The 19,832-nt window shown below is 35.7% G+C and overlaps 1 protein-coding gene across 2 annotated transcripts in view; it reads right to left on the reverse strand.

The window, feature by feature from the left end:
• LOC127933971 (homeodomain-interacting protein kinase 3) overlaps positions 1–18,747 on the reverse strand; it is a 55,808-nt gene extending 37,061 nt beyond the window's left edge. For both annotated transcript variants that reach the window (XM_052531100.1, XM_052531099.1), the window contains exons 1-2: positions 18,399–18,747; positions 4,225–5,488 (exon numbers count right to left, since the gene is read on the reverse strand). In XM_052531100.1, coding sequence (XP_052387060.1) covers positions 4,225–5,486 — 1,262 coding nt within the window. In that variant the 5' untranslated portion in view covers positions 5,487–5,488; positions 18,399–18,747. The remainder of the gene's footprint in view (positions 1–4,224; positions 5,489–18,398) is intronic.
• Positions 18,748–19,832: the final 1,085 nt, after the last annotated feature.

Consider the following 19,832-nt stretch of genomic DNA (forward strand, 5'->3'; position numbering starts at 1 on the left):
TTTCTAAGTTATAAAAAAATACCGTAGACGGCAAGGCACAAATTTAGATATTCATTTATCTAATTAATCTATAGCCTATGCACAAAGACAATATGATCTTTTTGTCCCCTTTTTGTTTTAAAGCTTGATGAAGAGTGAGAGCGCAAGTTGCTGCAGCTGCAAGGAGGACAGTGATGCACGCGTACAGGAGTGATTGACAGTTCGCGGCACTGTGTACAAAAAATACTCTGCTACATAATTATTTCGTTATTTTCGTTTAAGCTTATTAACGTTAGCGTTACAGAAAGGTCTGATTTACGCACTGTTACAGTCATTGTTTTTTTTGTTTTTTTAAACAATGACATTTGAGTTCATGATTTTAATGTTGCTGTTTCTTGTGGCAGACTGAATGAAGAGTAATGTTTCTTGTGGCAGACTGAAGAGTAATCCGGCAGAGTTTTATACTGAAACTTTCCGTCTAAAAGTCCTTCCTTGGTCTTATCCATATTTATTTGCACGTTGAACACACATAGGCCACAACTGGAAATAAAAAAAAACTGCAACCGCGTTAATTGCGTTATTTTTTTTCAACGCGTTAAATATTTCAAATTAATCGAATGCGTTAACGCGCTAATTTTGACAGCACTAATATAAATAAAAGTATAGTACCCATAACATCACTTAACATATTTCACAATGTTTAAATCCATTCCGAGGTTTTAAATTTGGGGTTCTTACACTTTTTGTACAATTCAGTGGAATGGACAATTCCATGGAATCGTCAGAATGCCAAATAAATCTGAACCAACTGTACAAATGACACCTATAAAAAGTAAACATGACTTATCAAACAAACGTGTGAGAGCTTAATCAATCATCTGACATGGACACGATTTCAAGTAGTATGGACATGTTTACACTTACTTAGAGACACGGCTGAAAATAAGATCCCAAAGATGACACAATGCTAGGGATATGGAAGTATAAAATTTTCATGTTGCGATTAATTGTTTTTTAATGTTTTTATCACAATGTACGTTTTCACGATATTGAAATTTAGTTTCAAATAAGTGGTCATAATACAGTATAACAGGTTTAATAACTTTTTTATTATAAGAATAACTGAATATTAAAATGTGATTAAGCAATACAGAAAAGAATCAAGTTAAACATTTTACACAGATTAAAGTGCAAAAGAACTACAAAGACCAACAGGTGTCACTTTACAATAAGACCCCATTAGTTAATCTTAGTTAATGCATTAGCCTTCACAAAGGGCAATAGCTAAATTTGCTACATAAGTTATTAATCTTTGTTTAAAAATACAAGTCTTAGTTCATGTTAGCCCATTAAATAACACAGTTGCATCTTACAATTTTAACTACGTTTTATTAAATCTTGGAATACCTAAGATTAATGAATGTTCAGAAGAATTTTTCATTGGCAGTTAACTAATGAATTAACTAATGTTAACTAATGAAGCCCTAATGTAAAGTGCCAACAAACAATAAAGAATCAAAACACTTTCAAACAATATCTAGGGCAGAGGTGCCCAGCTCTGCTACTGGCGTTCAACTGCCCTGCATAGTTCAGCTCCAATCCTAATCAAACACACCTGAAGCAACTAATTAAGGTCTTCAGGCTCACTTAAAAATTAAGTGTAGCTGTGTTTGATTAGGGTTGGAGCTAAACTTTGCAGGACAGTATATCATCAAAAGCAGGGTTGGGCACCTCTGCTCTAGAAAATGTTGTTGTCCTTATAAAAATGTTAAAAAATGAATAGCCTATCAAGTATAAATATTTACGTATTTGGGCTGTGATGAATACCATAGGAAATCTGCAAATCTGAATGACTATTTAAATACGTTTAAATAAGTAGAGCTGCTGCTTTATTTATGGGGTTTCCAGGGAAACAGCTGCATTTTTGCAGTCAGTGGACTGTTTGAGTACATTAATTACTCCGGGATATTGGTTTGTTTGAACTCAGAGGGATTGTTAGCATTGTTAGCACACTGAAAACGTTAACAGCGTTAAGTCATTTGTGGATTAATGTGTATTGAATTATAACGATTCAGTTCCATTTGGTGAACTGGTTCAAAATGATCCGGTTACATCGAATGATTCATTCGCGAAATGGATATGACAAACTGCTTTGTTTTGAACCCTCTCAGAACAGACCGGGAAGAGAAGACAATGCTGAATAAAGTCGTAGTTTTAACTTTTTTTGGACCAAAATGTATTTTCGATGATTCAAAATATTCTAACTGACCCTCTGATGTCACATGGACTACTTTGATGATGTTTTTCTGACCTTTCTGGACATGGGCAGTATACCGTACACACAGCTTGAATGGAGGGACTGAGAGCTTTCGGACTAAATCTAAAATATTAGGGATGCACGATATTGGATTTTGGCCGATATTCGATATGCCGATATTTTCAAAATAATTTTGGCCGATGCCGATACCGATATCGATATATATACAAATATATACTGATATATTTAAACTTTAATTTTACTGAAGAGAAATCCATGTATCTCTTCTGTACTGATTCTACCATAAATTTATTATTTTACAAATGTAGACAGACATTCACATCTGAAAAACAGGTCAATTATTTCACTTGGAGAATATCGGTTTGGCTCATCGGCAGAAATATTCATATCGGCCGATACCGATAATGGTCATTTTAAGCTTTTATCGGCCGATACCGATATTGTGCCGATATTATCGTGCATCCCTATAAAATATCTTAAACTGCATTCCAAAGATAAATGGAGGTCTTACTGGTTTGGAACGACATGAGGGTGAGTTATTAATAACATAATTATAATTTTTGGGTGAACTATCCCTTTAATATCTCTCCTTTTTTTTGCTACCTTGAAAGGCTTTGTCTTAATAATAGGGAAATTAGTTTGGCTGTAATGCTCAGACAACTTGAAAAATAGTAAACCAACATGACAAAATAATTGTGATAAAATTGTGAATCGTGATAAGATATTTTTTCCATATCGCCCACCCCTAATACCCATACACATGAACTAGACAAAATGGCTATAAATATTGTCACATTCTTCTCTAATACATTAGAAGCTGCTGTCCCTGTCAAATAAAAAAAAAAAGTGTCTGCAAACTCATAGAAAATAACCAAAACAATCCAAGGTTTTAATTTAGTGACGAAATTAACAAATAATCAGACATCACTCCAACTGAATATTCCCTATCATTTCAGTACTAACGACTTACTGAATTTCTTCAGATACCACTGAACAAATGTAGAATCTACAGTATCTTGAAATTCCGCTTCATTAAATCGCACCTAAAACAATTTTTAGTGCTTTACAATAGGACAGGTAGAGCTACATAAACTTATCACTGCATCTAAACCAACAACATGTTTATTAAATCCTGTACCCACTAAATTACTGAATGAGTTGTTACTTGTGGCAGAGGAACTGCTTCTCAATATTACAAAACAAAAAAAAAAAATCCTTAAAGCTGGCAGTTATTTGGCCTCTTATTAAGAAACCACAACCAGACCCTTCTCAACACTGTCATGATTTCAAATAGAATTGCACACAAGTAAATTATTTAGGAAGTTATTTTTGTCTACGTTTTTAATTTTGGCAATCTATCAAGGTGACATTCAATTTACAAAGGTTACCTGCATTCAAAATGTATTTCAGTATACACAACAGTGTTCTACAAACTCATCTATTACCAGTTGTTTTTAGCCTATTGTACAAAGTACTTTAAATAAATAAATAACTTCCTTTCCCATGGCAATGTGACAAATATGGTTTAGCCCCTGCCTGTTGCATTGTGGGGTCAAATAGTTCTACAGGGTCAGTGTAGCTTTAGAACACAAGGGAAATTGTTTTAAATCAGTGGGGTGTTTCCTGATTGGTAATTCCATAAGGATTTTAGTTATATAACATACACAGAAAGCATAAGATTTTAGAATGTTTTCAGTGATCTATTAGTGAGAAGGAATTACATGCTTAAGAGTATTTTTTGCACAAAATACTGACAATAACCAAACAAAACAACTCAAGAGTGTATCTATTCTTCAGCATTAACTTGAACTAATTAACTTTAACTTCAACATTCAGTACAGCAACCAAAAGAGTGAGATTAACTGGCTACTGCAAGATAATTCTTGAGATAATTCCTTATAGGTATCAAAACCAATTTCAGCTAACTAATCCTAATTCAACTAATTCTGTCTTTTGTTTGTACATACCTGTAGTACCGCGACTGGAGGTACGTCGAGCAGACGGCTTTGGAGACGTGACTGGCTGAGCCAAAGTCTATGACTTTCACCCGGTAGGGCTGCCGTACAGGGTCCACCAGCATGATGTTCTCAGGCTTCAAGTCCGCGTGGATCAGTCCCATGGCCTTCAACTTGTTTAGCGCCGTGGCCACCTGCTGAAGAATGGGACGGATCACCTTCAGAGGAAGCGGGCTGAATTTGTTTTGCTTGAGAAAGTCGTACAGGTTCTGCTCCAGCATCTCAAACACAAGACAAGTGTGGCTGCGGTGCTGGAAACACTCGAAAGCTCGCACTAAATTATGCTCATCTGCATTCTCGCTGCTGAGGCGTGCCAGGATGCCTACTTCAATCTGGCCCTGTCGTGCATACGATGGATGGTTCTTCAGGATTTTCACCGCCACAGTCTCACTGGTGCCTCGTTTCCAGCATTTCACTACCTGGCCGAAAGTACCTCGGCCGAGGAAGTCTAACACCTCGTAGGTGTTCTTCAAAGAGCAAAGCAACTCATTCTGCACCAACTGGTAGTCTCCATCCCCATTTCCAGAATTTCCACCTGGCTTTGCAGGCCCTCCACCAACTGCCCCTGGCACCGCAACTGGTGGGTTTCCCACATTTGATTGCAACATTGCAGGTAACATTGACAGGTCTTCTACAATCTGCATGGCACTTCCCAAGTTCTCCAGTTCCCCGCTCTTACGTTTCAGCCCACATCTCTGTGAACTGTCTTGCAAGTTAAAACCTCCACAGTCTTCCAAGTCACCCTCGTCCTCTCCTCCACCACCTTCGTCACCTTCTCCCTGTCCTTCACCTCCTCCTCCTTGACTGCCACTTCCCTCTCCCCTACTCCTTCCAGCTGCCCCTGTAGCTCCACTGCTGCAACCCCTTCCTTTTTCCTGATGCTCCAACTCCTTTTCCTGAGAGGAGATGACCCTCTTTTGTGGCTGTGCCGATATGGTGGTATGCTGACGTCGAACACCGCGCACAGCAGCCGTTTGTAATGGAAACTCCTGCCTGGGGTGTCTGCCAATCACAGAATCTTGTGTCTTAAATGAAGCGGTACGTTTTGATGGGTAAGCAATGCCAAGGGTTCTACCATTCATGTATGTCTGTGGGTAGGTCCTCTCATGGTAAACACAGTTACTAGGCTCAACTTTGAGTTTCTTCACACTACAAAAGGCACTTGTATGAGTTTGGAAAACATGTGGTGGGTAGACCAAGACTTGTGAGGCCATACCTGTGAACACAAGAAAACCAGATACAGAATCAGGTCATGTTCCACTTTTAACCAATACATTTACAAATTTTATGATTTGAACGTTTTCACAGAAACACAGACATTATAAGACTGGCCAGCCTATATCTTGCAAAATTTCTGAAAATTTGACATGCCTGTTCTATATTCAACACTAACTTACAAAATAACTAATGCATGTAGTGGTGTTTTCCAAGTTTTTTGTGTGACATCACAAGTGTCCACTAACTATAAGTGTAAACAACTTAAGAGGGACCTTGATCCTACTGTGTGCAGTGGCTTGCATCATCAGGCTGACATCATACTTGACCTTTGCTCCTATGCTACAGCAGCAAACAGCAAGCTTCCTTGAGCAGCCAACGAAAGGCAAAGAAAATAAAAAAAACGGCAGAAGAATTGTTAGTTCCTCCCTCCAATACCCACCAATTCTCCCTTCCATAAATGCCGTAAAAGGAAAAAACTAACTGCTCACAGGTTCAATTGACCTTTTCATTTCGGTTTCCATGAATTGGGGTCTCTAGGCAACGGCTGTTTCAAAATGAGCATTACTGTGTGGGAGAAAAGAGACACACTAAAGGCACAGTATCATATGTGCTTTCATAGCTTCTCTATTCTCAATATATATCCAATTGAGGAAGGACATTGAGTTACATGAAGTTATGCAAACTGCTTTTTTTGAGTCAAGCTATGGTACTACTGTAACTCAATTAACAACACTAAATTTTGCTCTAGGGACAAATCCTTCTTGGACTTGCACACTAGAAAAAAAAATTAAGGAAAGGAAACAAGATAAGAGTGTACTTTCTGCAACAGGTCAACACGTGAGCACAATTCTGAAAAGATGCTGCCAATTTCTCATTAATCTTGCTGACATCCTCAAGCACACTTAAAAATCTCAGGAGCAACTTTTCTACAGAATAAAAACAGCCAACTGAAGTATAGTGAGTGAAGTGAGAAAGGTTATAATGTGAGAAATTACAACATAAGAAGACAGGCCAGTTCAAGCAGAGAAGCAGAGAAATTAAAAATGAATAAATATTATCCAAAATAAATCTAGCTGCTAACAAGAATCATTTCACAGATTAACACTGGATGTTCTTAGTTATCCAATTTAACCATTTTACTAAATATAATAATTAAAACAAAAATAATCACACATCTTAACATACACTCTTCACCGCCATATAAACACATCAACATTTAATTCACACTAACTCTATAACAATTACAGGCTATTTCTTATTTGACAAACATATTTATAACTAATTAATCACTGAATCAGATGGCTGGTTAAGATTTGCTCATCATAAAATTTGGGTTGCATTTCATTTCTTCACTTAAAGATGAGGGGAAAACACAAAAAAAGTACCATGAAACACCACAGAAAATCTTTTTTTTTCCGACTCTTAGTGAACATTTCTGCTTAACAGGATGCAAACAAGCAGCTTAGTGTTCCTCATTTAAGTAACCTCTTTTAGTCATCTCCATTTAAGTTTAACCATCTTTAAACTGCAACAAAGTATTTTATTGTTTTGTAACAAACCTCCTGAAACATATTTGAATTACCTAGACAAGAAAAACAAACCAAAACATCACCTGTCACAAGCTAAAAACTGTAAATTAGTTGAAGAAAAGCAACACTTCGAAAGTACAAATGGCAATGGAAAGTACATATCCCAATCAAACCAGCCATTAATCAACTACAATCATGTTTTTTGTGCTATATAAACACACAGGACAGGGCGATATGGCCAAAAAAAATATCATTATCAATATCATATCAATAATTATCACAATACATTTAAAATCTTTGTTTCTTTAAAGTTTAAAGCCAGATTTGCTGCAAAGTAAAAGTTAGAAATCAGACCATTAATTTTCATAAAAAAGATTGATATTATTACAAATAAAGAAACTGTTTTTTTTTTTTTTTGGTAGTTTGGAAACATTACTATTTTTAATGTTTTTGAAAGAAGTTTCTTTACATTTACATTTACATTTATCCATTTAGCTGACGCTTTTATCCAAAGCGACTTTTGCTATATTACAATTGCTATATATATGTCAGAGGTCGGACACATGGTGTGTTGTCACAGGAACATGCCAGCTGAAGATAATGAGGAAATTATGTCGCTCCTTTTGCAAAGTGCATTCCTAACGACTACTTAATGGCAACACATGCCCTATTCAATCCTAATTCCCCACTCCAAGGGGATAGGGATGATCACTTCCATTTGGAATTCGCCCAGGAACCGTTCGGTACAGATACTAGCACCGGCACACCCCTTTACAAAGATATGTTTAAATAATATAAATGTATATTTATATCAACATCAAATGAGAAACTATTATAATCTCTGCCTTTCTATTACTAATAGGCCTAATATAAAAGCAATCGTTATAATACTTTCTGTATACATTAATTTATTTGATTAACCATTCTATCTGATTATTTGACAGACTTATATCCATGTTAGACAGAACTGTGACGACAAACAAGAGAGAGAGTGTGTACACCGTGTGCGCTCAGGCACTGCCGCTCTCAGGGCTATCAAAATAAAAGTCCTGCCTCTAACACATCGGCCAAGCATAAAAAATTATCGACCAATGGCGATATTTGAAAAATGACATATCGTCCGATATATCGGTCGACCACTGGTTAAAACCACACAAACAGCACCTCAATACCCTGCTAATATATAACTATATGGTTTTTAGGTAGACTATTTGTATGAAAAACAGTAACATCTAAGAAAATTCAGTATAAATGCACACATGATATAGCTTAATCACAAAAACATAATACAATTATATTATAATGATCTCTTATCCATCCATGATATTACTTAATTCTGAACAGAGTCTATGAAGTCTGAATTTTTTATTTATTTTTTTCACAGGTGACTGTGTGATTAAGTTGACTAATGAAATTGGCTAAAGTCAAGCAGGGTTTGGTCTTAACTGGTCTCAGAGGGGAACATACACCTGTAATGAAAGTCAAGTTTTTCTCATGGTAGTGACAGCATATAACATATCTCATTTGCTTATTGCCTTTCAACGTGTGAAATTTTAGGGGATATTTTTTTATTATTGTTCCTCCTTGAAAGAAAAAGAAAAAACAGCAAGGGAAAAGAGAATAGGAAGTTATGGTAAACAAAGTCCCCTGTTTAAGGAAAATACATAATTGCAAAAGTCAACAGTCAAATTTTTTTTTTTTTTTTTTTTTTTTTTTTTTAAGTTAAACAGCAATGTATTCAGCATGAATGGGTGACACAGACTAAAATGATAACTTTTAAACTATTTATACTATTTTTTTTTTTTGACAAAGAGAATAATGCATTAAAACGAGCATTATGATTTTGATGTCAGTTTACTTCATAGATCAACAATAAAATTAGCTTTTTGCTGAGAAACAACCACTGACTCTGCCGCCCTTTACCTAAATTCACTACTTCATGTGACCTACAGAAGATTATGTTCTGCAAGTGATAAGTGCTTTATTATAATGCCATCCCAAAGATGCACAAAATCACTTTCACAGACGTTTACCTTACTTGACCCTTGAACACTTGAACTCTCTATTGTATTTCTTGTCTAACTACCCGTTTTATTTTCATTTATCATACAAATAAATGAATAAATAAACAACCTGACCCTCTAACACTAATAATCTCTGTTCGGTTTCTATTCTACCTACATTTATTTTTATTTATTAAAAAACAATGACACTTGCTAACACTAGCACTCTCTATTCTAATTCTATTTACTTGTTTTTTAATTATAATTTAAAGAGCACCTAATATGGCATTTAAAATGTTCCAAATATTGTTTTAGAAGGTCCCAACAACTGTTTTGCATGCATGCAATGACTAAAAAGGACTTTAGTTTTCTTATAATATGCATTTATTTTTACCTGTTTTGACAGCGATTCTCAAATGATTAGTTTAGTGATTCACTTTTCAAAACCCCGCCTTTACGTGACGTTAGCGAGTATAGCCCAGAGTTCATATTGTAAAAGCACAATCAATCTTTGTTTGCCTTGACTCGATGCATAAACATAACGTTTTTACCCCAAAAAAAAGGCAGTAGGCCTAACATTACTTTACTACGAGGTATGACTCAATTCTTTAAGAAAACTCCGAAAACAACGACAAACAATTCACATATCTCAATACAATTGTCACTGAAGACCTAGAAGCTAAACGGTGCTTACACAACAAACCAAACAATCATTAAGCATGCTACATAAAACATAAAAGAAACAATTATTAATAACACTTACAGGTTGTGATACGGAGGAGGAAGCTGACGCAAATACACTTGGAACTGAACCTTCCTTCAATATCAGCCGGCTCGTGAATCCAAGTTTGATTGCATATAAGTTGGTAAAGCAATCGTCTTCAAAATGGCGTGAACAAAGCACAAGGCTCGGACTACACTTCTGTGGTACAATTGTATAAATGAATTGTAGCCACTTACTCTACAAATGCTCATCCTTGGGCAGATGAAAAAAAGTTTGCTTTTGAGTCGCACTTCAGAACACAGCGTCTCGTCGCCATGATGTTTTCTAGGTTTCATTGGCGTCTTGGAGCGCAATAAGTAGGCGTATTGTATTCAAATAACTTGACAAGTTGACGTCATCTAGTCAGAGAAAAAGCTTCGGTCTTCTAACGATTCATAAAAATGACTCGGAGTCGACTCTTACTTTTGAAAGACAATAACTTTATATACGGTGCACTGTCATATTTCAAACTTTGCAGGATGTTTTTGTTCAATAAGATCTATGTTACACACTACATGAAAGGTAAATTTCAAAATTCCATGCTAGGTGCTCTTTAACAAGACTAAGATGTCTTACACTAGCATTCTCTAATCTTTTTTTTCTACTCTACTGGTTTCGTTTTTATTTACTTAAAAAGTAAGAAAGAAAGAAAGAAAGAAAGAAAGAAAGAAAGAAAACTACATGAACTGTATTAGACTAACCGGGACTTGTCCTGCACTTACATATTGTTGCTCTTTTGTTGGTTTGATTGTTTTTATTGTCCTCATGTGTAAATCGCTTTGGATAAAAGCATCCACTAAATGTAAAATAACATTACATTTCATTACACAATATATCTTAGCATGCAGATACAAATTCATTATATTTCCAAAAACTATCTTACCCCTTTAAATCAGTGCTCCAATCTAACTTTCTAGTGTGCAAACTGAAATGCCACAATTTCCCAAGATGCCCGGCTTTAAACACCCTTACCACTGTGAAACTTTGGAAATTTGTGGGAAAACCCAATGAATCATTTGATTTCGAGATCAAATAAAAATATATGGTACTTCTAAGTTGGACAGCTCGACCAGTGCAGTTTAATTCATGAATTAACTTTTATGATTTTGCCCTTTTTTAAAGTAAAAAAAAAAATGAATCAGTCAGTGAGTTCATAAGACATTAGATTATTAAAATTGATCAACATAAAATCAGTGTAACGCCTAGGATTAAAAAAGTACCTCCTGTGACAACTAACTTGTCTTTCAAATAGTATTGTTCTAGCTCGTAAATTTAATTAAATAGTTGCATTGGGAAAAAAAATGCTATATTTTAACACAACCTCCCTACCCAAGACATTTATGTCATCTTACATCTCAGTTACAACAGTTGACTGTAGACGAACATGCAGGGCAAAAACCCACTGCATGATGTAGCCTATATAAAAAGCAGTTATATGGCCTTAAAATGTAAGACATTGGGGTAAAAAAAAAAAGTTGTCTAATATTTATATCACATGATAAGCGACATCACACAAGAAGCGAGAGGAATATATAACCTATAAAGCTACAGTAAAGTTGTGCATCTACAAGCAATACTGTTTTAATTTGTTTCTGAATTCATGCGTTTTGAAAAATTTTTTGTGAACGAATGATTCAATGGCCCATTCATAAAGATGGCTGTTTACTTCATTCCTCAATCAGCAGTTTAAATTAATCAAATTAAAGGGGGGGTGAAATGCTCATTTTCACTCAATCTCCTGTTAATCTTGAGTACCTATAGAGTAGTACAGCATCCTTCATATCTCCAAAAAGTCTTTAGTTTTATTATATTTATAAGAGAAAAATAGTCTGTGCCGATGTTTTTCAGAAAAACACGAGCGTCTGGAGGCGTGATGTGTGGGCGGAGCTAAAGAATCACGAGCGCGAGTAAGCTTTTGTGTTGAGAGCGTTTGGAAGCTGTGACATTACCGTGAGGAAAAAAAAACATCATCCAAAACAAACCATGGCTAACAGTCAGATTCAGCCGTATATTTATGGTCCAGAATCAGATCCAGAGCCTGAAACTGAACGAGAGCAGCAGCAGCAATGACTACAGCAGGACACCTATATGTGGTATGTATTGAAACTGTATATATTTGCTTAGCAATTTTGGAAAATGACTAAGTTACACTTTATGTCGTCTTTCCTTTTTCTTTAAAGGTGTTCAAGGTTTACTTGATGTGCTTACGCGCCGATAGCTAAGTTAACAACACAGAGATATTTGAAGCATTTTTACTCACCGCCTGCGGTTCCAACACACGATCGTGACCCTTTTTCGTTGGGATTGGATCATCCTTAAGAAATAAACGATACGCAAATCCGGCATCAAACTGGGCCTTGTTTGTAAAACAAGCATCTTGGAAATGCAGGGAACAAACAAAAACACATGCTCTGTAAAAATAAACTCCGTCCACTGGTCCCTTAATGTTTTCTTTTTTTTGGTAATCTGTGCAGGGTTGTCTTGCCCTGGCAACCAAAAACACACTTCTTTTGTGACAATTCACTCTCGCTCTGATCAGTGAATGTCTCTGCTGTGCTCTGCTCTACGGGAGAGCGCGCTCTTCCGGGAGAAGTGCCCTTAGGACCCATATAAGGAAATTCCGCTCAATCTAACGTCACACAGAGCCATACTCGAAAAAAACTTTCCGAAACTTGTGACAAACCGGAAGAGGTATTTTTGGAACAAAAATACTCCTTCAAACCTACAACTTAATTTTTGAAACTTTGTCCATGTTTAGGTGTTATGGACGTGGTCACCTGTGAGGAAATACTGTTGTCAATCCCAAAAAGTGAATTACTTATTTGTAATTAAGTATTTTATGAGAAACTGAATGAAATCTTGAAATACAAATGGCAAACATTAATGTTTTTATTTATTGGTAAATTAACTAAACAAAACTACAAAATAATTGGCTAACCAAAATAAAATATAAGTTTTATCCACTGTCGCTTACAAGCATTTTAGCTATTAAAGTAATGCACACTGACATGCTCATTGATCAAATTAAAATTGCTTTTTAACCATTATACAAAGCAATAATTAGCACCTGAGATTATAAGTAGGTGCGTTTACATGGACACTTTCTGCTTTCATTGGAATTTATACATTTTGTTTGACGAATCCGAACGCAGTGTTTACATGAACTCTAAATAAAGTGATCGGGTTGATATGGGCGTTTCTATGTCATTAGCCTCTGAACGGAATCACTCTTTTGACATGTGCACCCTGCATGAATATACAGAGGTTCACGCTGTTGTCGGATACAGTTTTAAAATCCGATAGACGTGTTTACACGTTACTTTTTTTTATTCCGATTGAGCTTCTAGTCCTATTACGATCGGATTAGTAAGGTCCATGTAAACGCAGCTAGTGACACTGAACACATGGTTTGTAAGTTATTTAAATGAAAACTATTCTAAAAATAGAATTATCTGTCACTCATCATGTCACTGTAATAGCTAGATAGGATTTCATCATAAAATTTGGCATTTCAGTCAATATCAACAAATTACAAATCTTTATTTCTTTCAAGTTTAAGGCAAATTTTTGCTACTAAGTGAAAGTTGTAGAAACCAGTTAACTGAAGCTTTAAACTATTTTTTATGGTCAGAACATGACAAACACTTCACGTTTTTGAATTATTTACACTTTTTCGATTACATTTGTCTCTTAGCAATGCACATTTGCCAGTAGCTTGAGTTGACAGTAGTAGCTTGATATAGAATGCAGATGTAAATTTATGTTCATTATCAAAAACAGAAAAAATTTTAACAACCTCATTTTTACTGTGTGAAATGTAATTATTCTGACTATGTTTTATTAAAATTAACCTTTGGTCTTCCATAGCAGCATACATTTAGATCATGATAACCACAGTTAAAAATCAAACATATAGCAACTCAACAACATCATGGCCAGAATGTAACTATATAGTTTCTGGGTATTCGTATGAAAACAGTGGTCTAAATAAATGTAATATAAATGCACAAAACACTAGGGATGTCAACGATTAATCGATGATCTATTAATTGTCGATAAGAGATGTAATCGTTTAAAGCTACGGATGTGAGTGACGGTGACAGTATAAAGCCTAAACACATCATCATTAATTCACAATGTACAAATTAAGCTTTTAATGTGATTTAAACTTTAAAAGTACATTAAAATAGAAACAACACAAGATTCTTCAACATGGAAAGCAATAGAAATTTAGTTACAAATAGTGGTCGACCGATATATTGCCAATGGCGATATATCGGCGGATATTTGGCATTTTTCAAATATCGGCATCGGTCAATACGTTTCTCTACTTGGCCTATGTGTTCGAGGCGGGACTTTTATGCTGCATTCCAGGCAGGTTTTTGAGCCCATAAGTCACGATTTCAAACCACAACTAATGACTTTGTAGCGTTCCAGGCAAGCCACGCCAAACTTCCTGAGCACAAGGAATTGTAGCTAGATTATTATTCGTTACATTTTCCTAAAATCTATTTTTCAATGTGTACCACTTGCATAAACACTGCATCCGTAGGCAATATTATTCGTAGGGGCTGCCATCTTTGTTTTGTGTGCTGTGTGACGTCAGAACTCAGAACTAGGAGTACATCGATCTAGTACGAGTTCACAGGATGGAAGTAACGAGTTTGACTGCCGTTCCAGTGCACTTTCACGGGTTTAAGGTTGGAAAAACATGGGTTACGGGTTGCCTGGAACACGACATTATTTTGACAGCACTCACACTCTCTCTCTTGTTCATCGTTGTCATTAACAGTTCTGTCTAATACGGATAGAAGTCTGTCTAATAATCAGATAGAATGGTTAAACAAAGGAATTAATGTATACAGAAAGTATTGTAAAGATTGTTTTTTTTTTAGGCCTATTAGTAATAGAAAGGAAAACATTATAATACTTTTAAACATTTGGGATTTGTGCCGAATGAGATGTGCCACAGCACAGCCACAGACGCCACAGTTACGTTTGGGATGATTTTATTTTAAATGCCATAATGTCAGAAAAAAAAAAAAAAACATTGTAATTGTGTTTTACAACACAACAACGAGCACCACAAAACCATTTATAGAGGTGAGTTCAGCGTTCAAGAGCAGAACCGTGCTGGGATGGAAAACAGTCAACAAAGTTAAATGATCTCAAATGTACGGCACGCTCTCCTCAATTTATCAAATGCTCATTATCACATATTTTACTTTTATAATCCTGCTACTAGCATTTTATTCAGGCTAAAACCCCTTTAAGTGAGAAAGTTTTTTTTTTTTGAGTGGATTGCGCATCCTGTCATGCATGCTGCTGCAATAGACACATTTTGCAGCATTAAAGTTAACGATTAATCGATTAATTGATTGTTAACTTAAATGACAATTGATCATGGAAATTATCGAAAATTGACATCCCTACAAAACACCACAGCTTAATAAAAAAAAATGTAAAAAATAAATATATATATATATATATATATATATATATATATATATATATTCCATTACTCCTTTAACACATTTAATAGATGTCTACATTAATAATATAATAAAATTTGATATGAATACATCACCTTTCTATCACAAGACCATGGTGCAGTTAATGTTACTCCACTAAATCAATGGTAAATGATGGTGATTTGTAGATTGAAAAGATTTCTGACGGTATCGTTGCACACAGTGTTAATCCTGTTTTTCAGTGCTGATTCAACTAGATTTAAAATCATTTAAAATCATAAGATCTCACAGCGTTGTCTAGTGGTCGTGTGACCTTGACTCATTAGTGATTAAACACATCTGTTGTAGTAAGCTTGCGCTGTGCTGCCGTTTTAAATTAGTAATTTCAAAGGCCAATTCCAAGCACTTGCTAAACAATGTAAATGGTCATAATTTAACTTTTAATTAAAAGTTTAACTTGAATACAAAATACAGAATTTTCTATTAGAGCTGAGAGTGTGCTGAAAAACATCACACTTGTGGAAACCAGGCCTTAAACTGAATCAGTACTGACAAGAGATGTACCAGAATAGGGTCAATGGCCTGAAAAAACACAGGAGTCTCTGAAAAGACTGTGGATCATGTTCACGAGACAGCTGCAGTGTGACATGTGAGCACATTTACGTCATGTAAATGAGGCTACCCACAAAGCGACTGACAATTAAGATGAAATGTGATGAATATGTTAACCGAGACGGATACAAACCAGACTGGTTGCATTATAACAATCAAAGATGCTGGGATATGAAAAATACTGACCCTACAATGAAAGTCAATGGGGTCCAGTGTTGTTACTGACCCCACTAAATTCACTGCACGGGCAAAATCAGTTCTTCAAGATACCAAGTAAAGCAGATTTGGAATGACATGAAGATAAGTAAACTATTTTTGTGTGAACTATTCCTTTTATAAATAACAAAAGGAAGCAACTCCGTTAACACCATGTTTGTGTTACTTTATAGTAGGAGGGACTGGATCTCATATCAGGGGTCAAAAAGCAAAGCAATAAGTGATCTGAACTGAATGCATACACAAAAACACAAGGCCATAAAGCAAGAAAAACATTAAAACTAGTTCAGATAGGCATGTCTTTCTATACTTCATATCATAAACAATACAGTACTATAGACCAATAACAAAGAAGATCAGTTCTGATCAACCCACTAAAATGTAAATTCCATGGAGTCATAGCAATTACTGTAGTCAGGTCTATTTTGGTTGCAAGCCTCAACACAGTGAACAACACAGCCCAGAGTGGGCCGTTGGTGTGGACATGTCTCTGCGCAGCATAACTCAAATGGCATCCAGGCTACCGTGTGACTCCTCTAATCAACTTCCCCCGCCACTAAATGAGCTCATTCTTCAGACAAAAACAAAGTCCTGCTTGGGAAAACAGCCTTACCCAAAACACAACAAGGAACATAAAACAATCTGTCCATCTCTGAGGTCGCCTTAAAATAACAACTAGCAGGATACAAAACTCACATATTTCAACTCTTAAGTAAAAATTGTCATAATTTATTCATCATCGTACAGTTTCAAACTCTTTTCACTACAGTTTTCACTCTTCTGTGAAACACGTAAAATGATTTGTGAAGAATATCCTGGCCATGTGCAAGAGGACTGAGGTTGTCTAGCTCCATAAACTAAGTTATTACTCACTGAAAAGTGGGCTGTTAAACAGATCACACTAAAATGAACATTCTGTCATCATTTACTCACCCTCAAGTAATTTCAAACCTGTATAACTTTTATTCTTTGTTTTTGGAAGACTTTTTTTTTTTTTGTCCATACAGTGGTCTGTTTGATAAACAGCATTCTTCAAAATATCTCCTTTTGTGTTTCACAAAAGAAAGTTTAAACACTACAAGTTTGTAATAATATTTTATAGTACAATACTTATATAGTACAATATAATCCCTATAGTACAATATAGTGACGTTTTACTGACTACTGTTAATAATTTTAACACCCCAGGTCTTGACTTTCATTATATAAAAAAAGGCCAGTTCATTCTTCAAATATGCAATGTTTGTGTTCCACAGAGGATAGTAATTTGGGTATGACATGAATTACATAAGCTTCTTTTTTTTTTTCTTTTTTGTGATGAACTATTCCTTTAACTTCTACTGTAAAAATAATCATCATGTTATTTTATTTCAAGACAAACAGGCCTCACTTTAATCAGATATTGAAAAATGATCTGGCAAAGCACTATGGGTAATGTTAACACCCCACATTATTATTATTATTTATTTATTCGTCTCATGCATAATAAACGAGTCTATTTTTATTTAACACTTGACCTAGCAGATGCATGCTGCCTCAAAACAACCTCAATTATCACTTTTAAAAAAGTATCCCAATGCTCTCCCCGGGAACTCAATTATCTCCTCTGATTACATCATTTTATTTATTCATTTATTTTGTTCCTTCATATGACTATATTTATATCCTAAGAAAAACACTTTGTCAACACCCTTAAGTGCTCATTTCAATATTTACCTTATTCTAAACTCTGTGCAGACTTGTTTGGATGGATCTGGTCAAAAACGAATCAATACATGGGTTGTTAAAGACTGGTTTGTGGTCTCAAAACTGCTGGAACAGTAGCACGCTACAGTAACTTTCATTATTACATAACAGCAATGGTGAACTCAATTATTAATGCATTGCTACAGATTCAACTAAATGCACAATATGAACTCCTTTAGCAACTGATTATGTACATATGCACTCCTATCTATTTGTGCATCCGTCTATTTTACTTGTTACATAACAAAGTTAGGCTGTATCTCAAAATGACTGTGTGCCAAATCCGAGTAAGTTGTCTACCTACACAGGAGTTACGAATGATATCCATTCATCAAATCGAATTAAAAAAAAAACAAAAAAACATTCGCTTTATCATAGGTAATAATCGCTCTATGTAACACGTCTGTGATGTCCAAAATAAGTCTATGTAGGAAGCTCACTAGGATTGTGACACGTCCGTTTGGGTTTGACTGGTCCATAAACAACCCGAGATAGTTAATGATCAACAGTAAAACTAAATCGCTGCTATTAAAACATAAAATAAAAAATAAATAAATAAAAGTCTCACCTTTCACACGGACTAACAGTAGATATAATCCAGGTCTTCTCCGATCATTTTACACATTTCAACTGAACTCGCAGCATGTAGATGTGTGTTTCTCATACTGCTGCCATCTTGTCCTGAGTCCACAGCACCATAACCCACATTTTACACCTCAAATAGCTCAACAATGCACGCGATCCACGACACAGAACCGAGTCTGGGGCATTGCAGTGGAGCTGGCGCTCTGTTTTTGGTGGTATGGGCGGTGGAGCCCATGTTGTGTGCGGGGAAGAGCAGCACTGACAGTCGATATCATGTCCCTGTTCACTCACTGACTCTCAGCTGCGCGAGGAATGTTTGCTGCTCATGACACTGCGTCAGGCAGAACTAATCAAACGAGGAGAGACTCAAAACACTCGATGCGGACACTAGTGACGACAACCCTTAAGAAAACAGTAACCATAGTTACCGCAATACACAATACTATATCAAAGAGCCTTTGAAAATAGTTAGTTGCTCATGTAAAATATGTCCTTGAAACACCATGTTGCTTTTAGAATGTTTTTCTACATTCCTGTGCTTGATTGTATTGAGTGTGCACTTGTAGTGTACTTCATATCTTATGAAAACATTTTTTTTTTGATAAAGTGTACTTGCAGATAATATAAAATCAAAGACCAATTAAGTGCACTTCCGCAAAGTGAAATCAATTTTTTTTCACTTTATTTACTTTACTAAAGCAATTGCTACTATTGAAGTAAACAATTAAACCCTTGACTTTATGCCTACGTGTCCCCCCGATAGCCTCATAGACAGTAAAAGATTGTCTGCAAGCTTCTCCTCCTGTCCATACGGTAATTTCCATAGACATATTTATGTCTATGGTCATTTCTATACTGTGCCACAGAGAGTCGCTGGTTATGACGTAATCGTTAGCCTATTTTTTACAAAAACTGCTTCTACGGGACCATAACGTAAGATACAAGGTAATGGAGCCTTTTATACATTTTCGTGTTTCTTTAGAAATAATTAATGGACAAATGGAGTCTTTAAACGCCTCAGATGTAAAGTTATTCGCTGTCCAAGTGACGTCAAAATGAATGGGAGTCAATGGAATGCTAACAGCAGGTTGGGGTCCGCTAGCCAATGGCGGCGCCCAGGGCTGCTTCAATAAAATATGAAACCCTGCCCCCCTGCATAAAACCATGCCCTCAGTTTCACATGGAAATACGTCACTACACTGAAATAAAGTCGGCAGCAACTTCTGGTACACAATACGGAAATTCTAAGCGGCTATGCATAATCAATTTTTTCCTTCTTGTTTTCTTGTTATAACGACTTAATTTTATCGTTATCTCGACATAACGAAAGTTGTTTTATCGTTATAGTGACTTAATTTTCTCTAAGAAGTTACTATAGAACTGAATATAACTGATGGGGTGTTGTCCACTTTACTGT

This window comes from Carassius gibelio, chromosome A18 (assembly GCF_023724105.1).
Source record: "Carassius gibelio isolate Cgi1373 ecotype wild population from Czech Republic chromosome A18, carGib1.2-hapl.c, whole genome shotgun sequence".
In the NCBI taxonomy this organism is placed as follows: Eukaryota; Metazoa; Chordata; class Actinopteri; order Cypriniformes; family Cyprinidae; genus Carassius; species Carassius gibelio.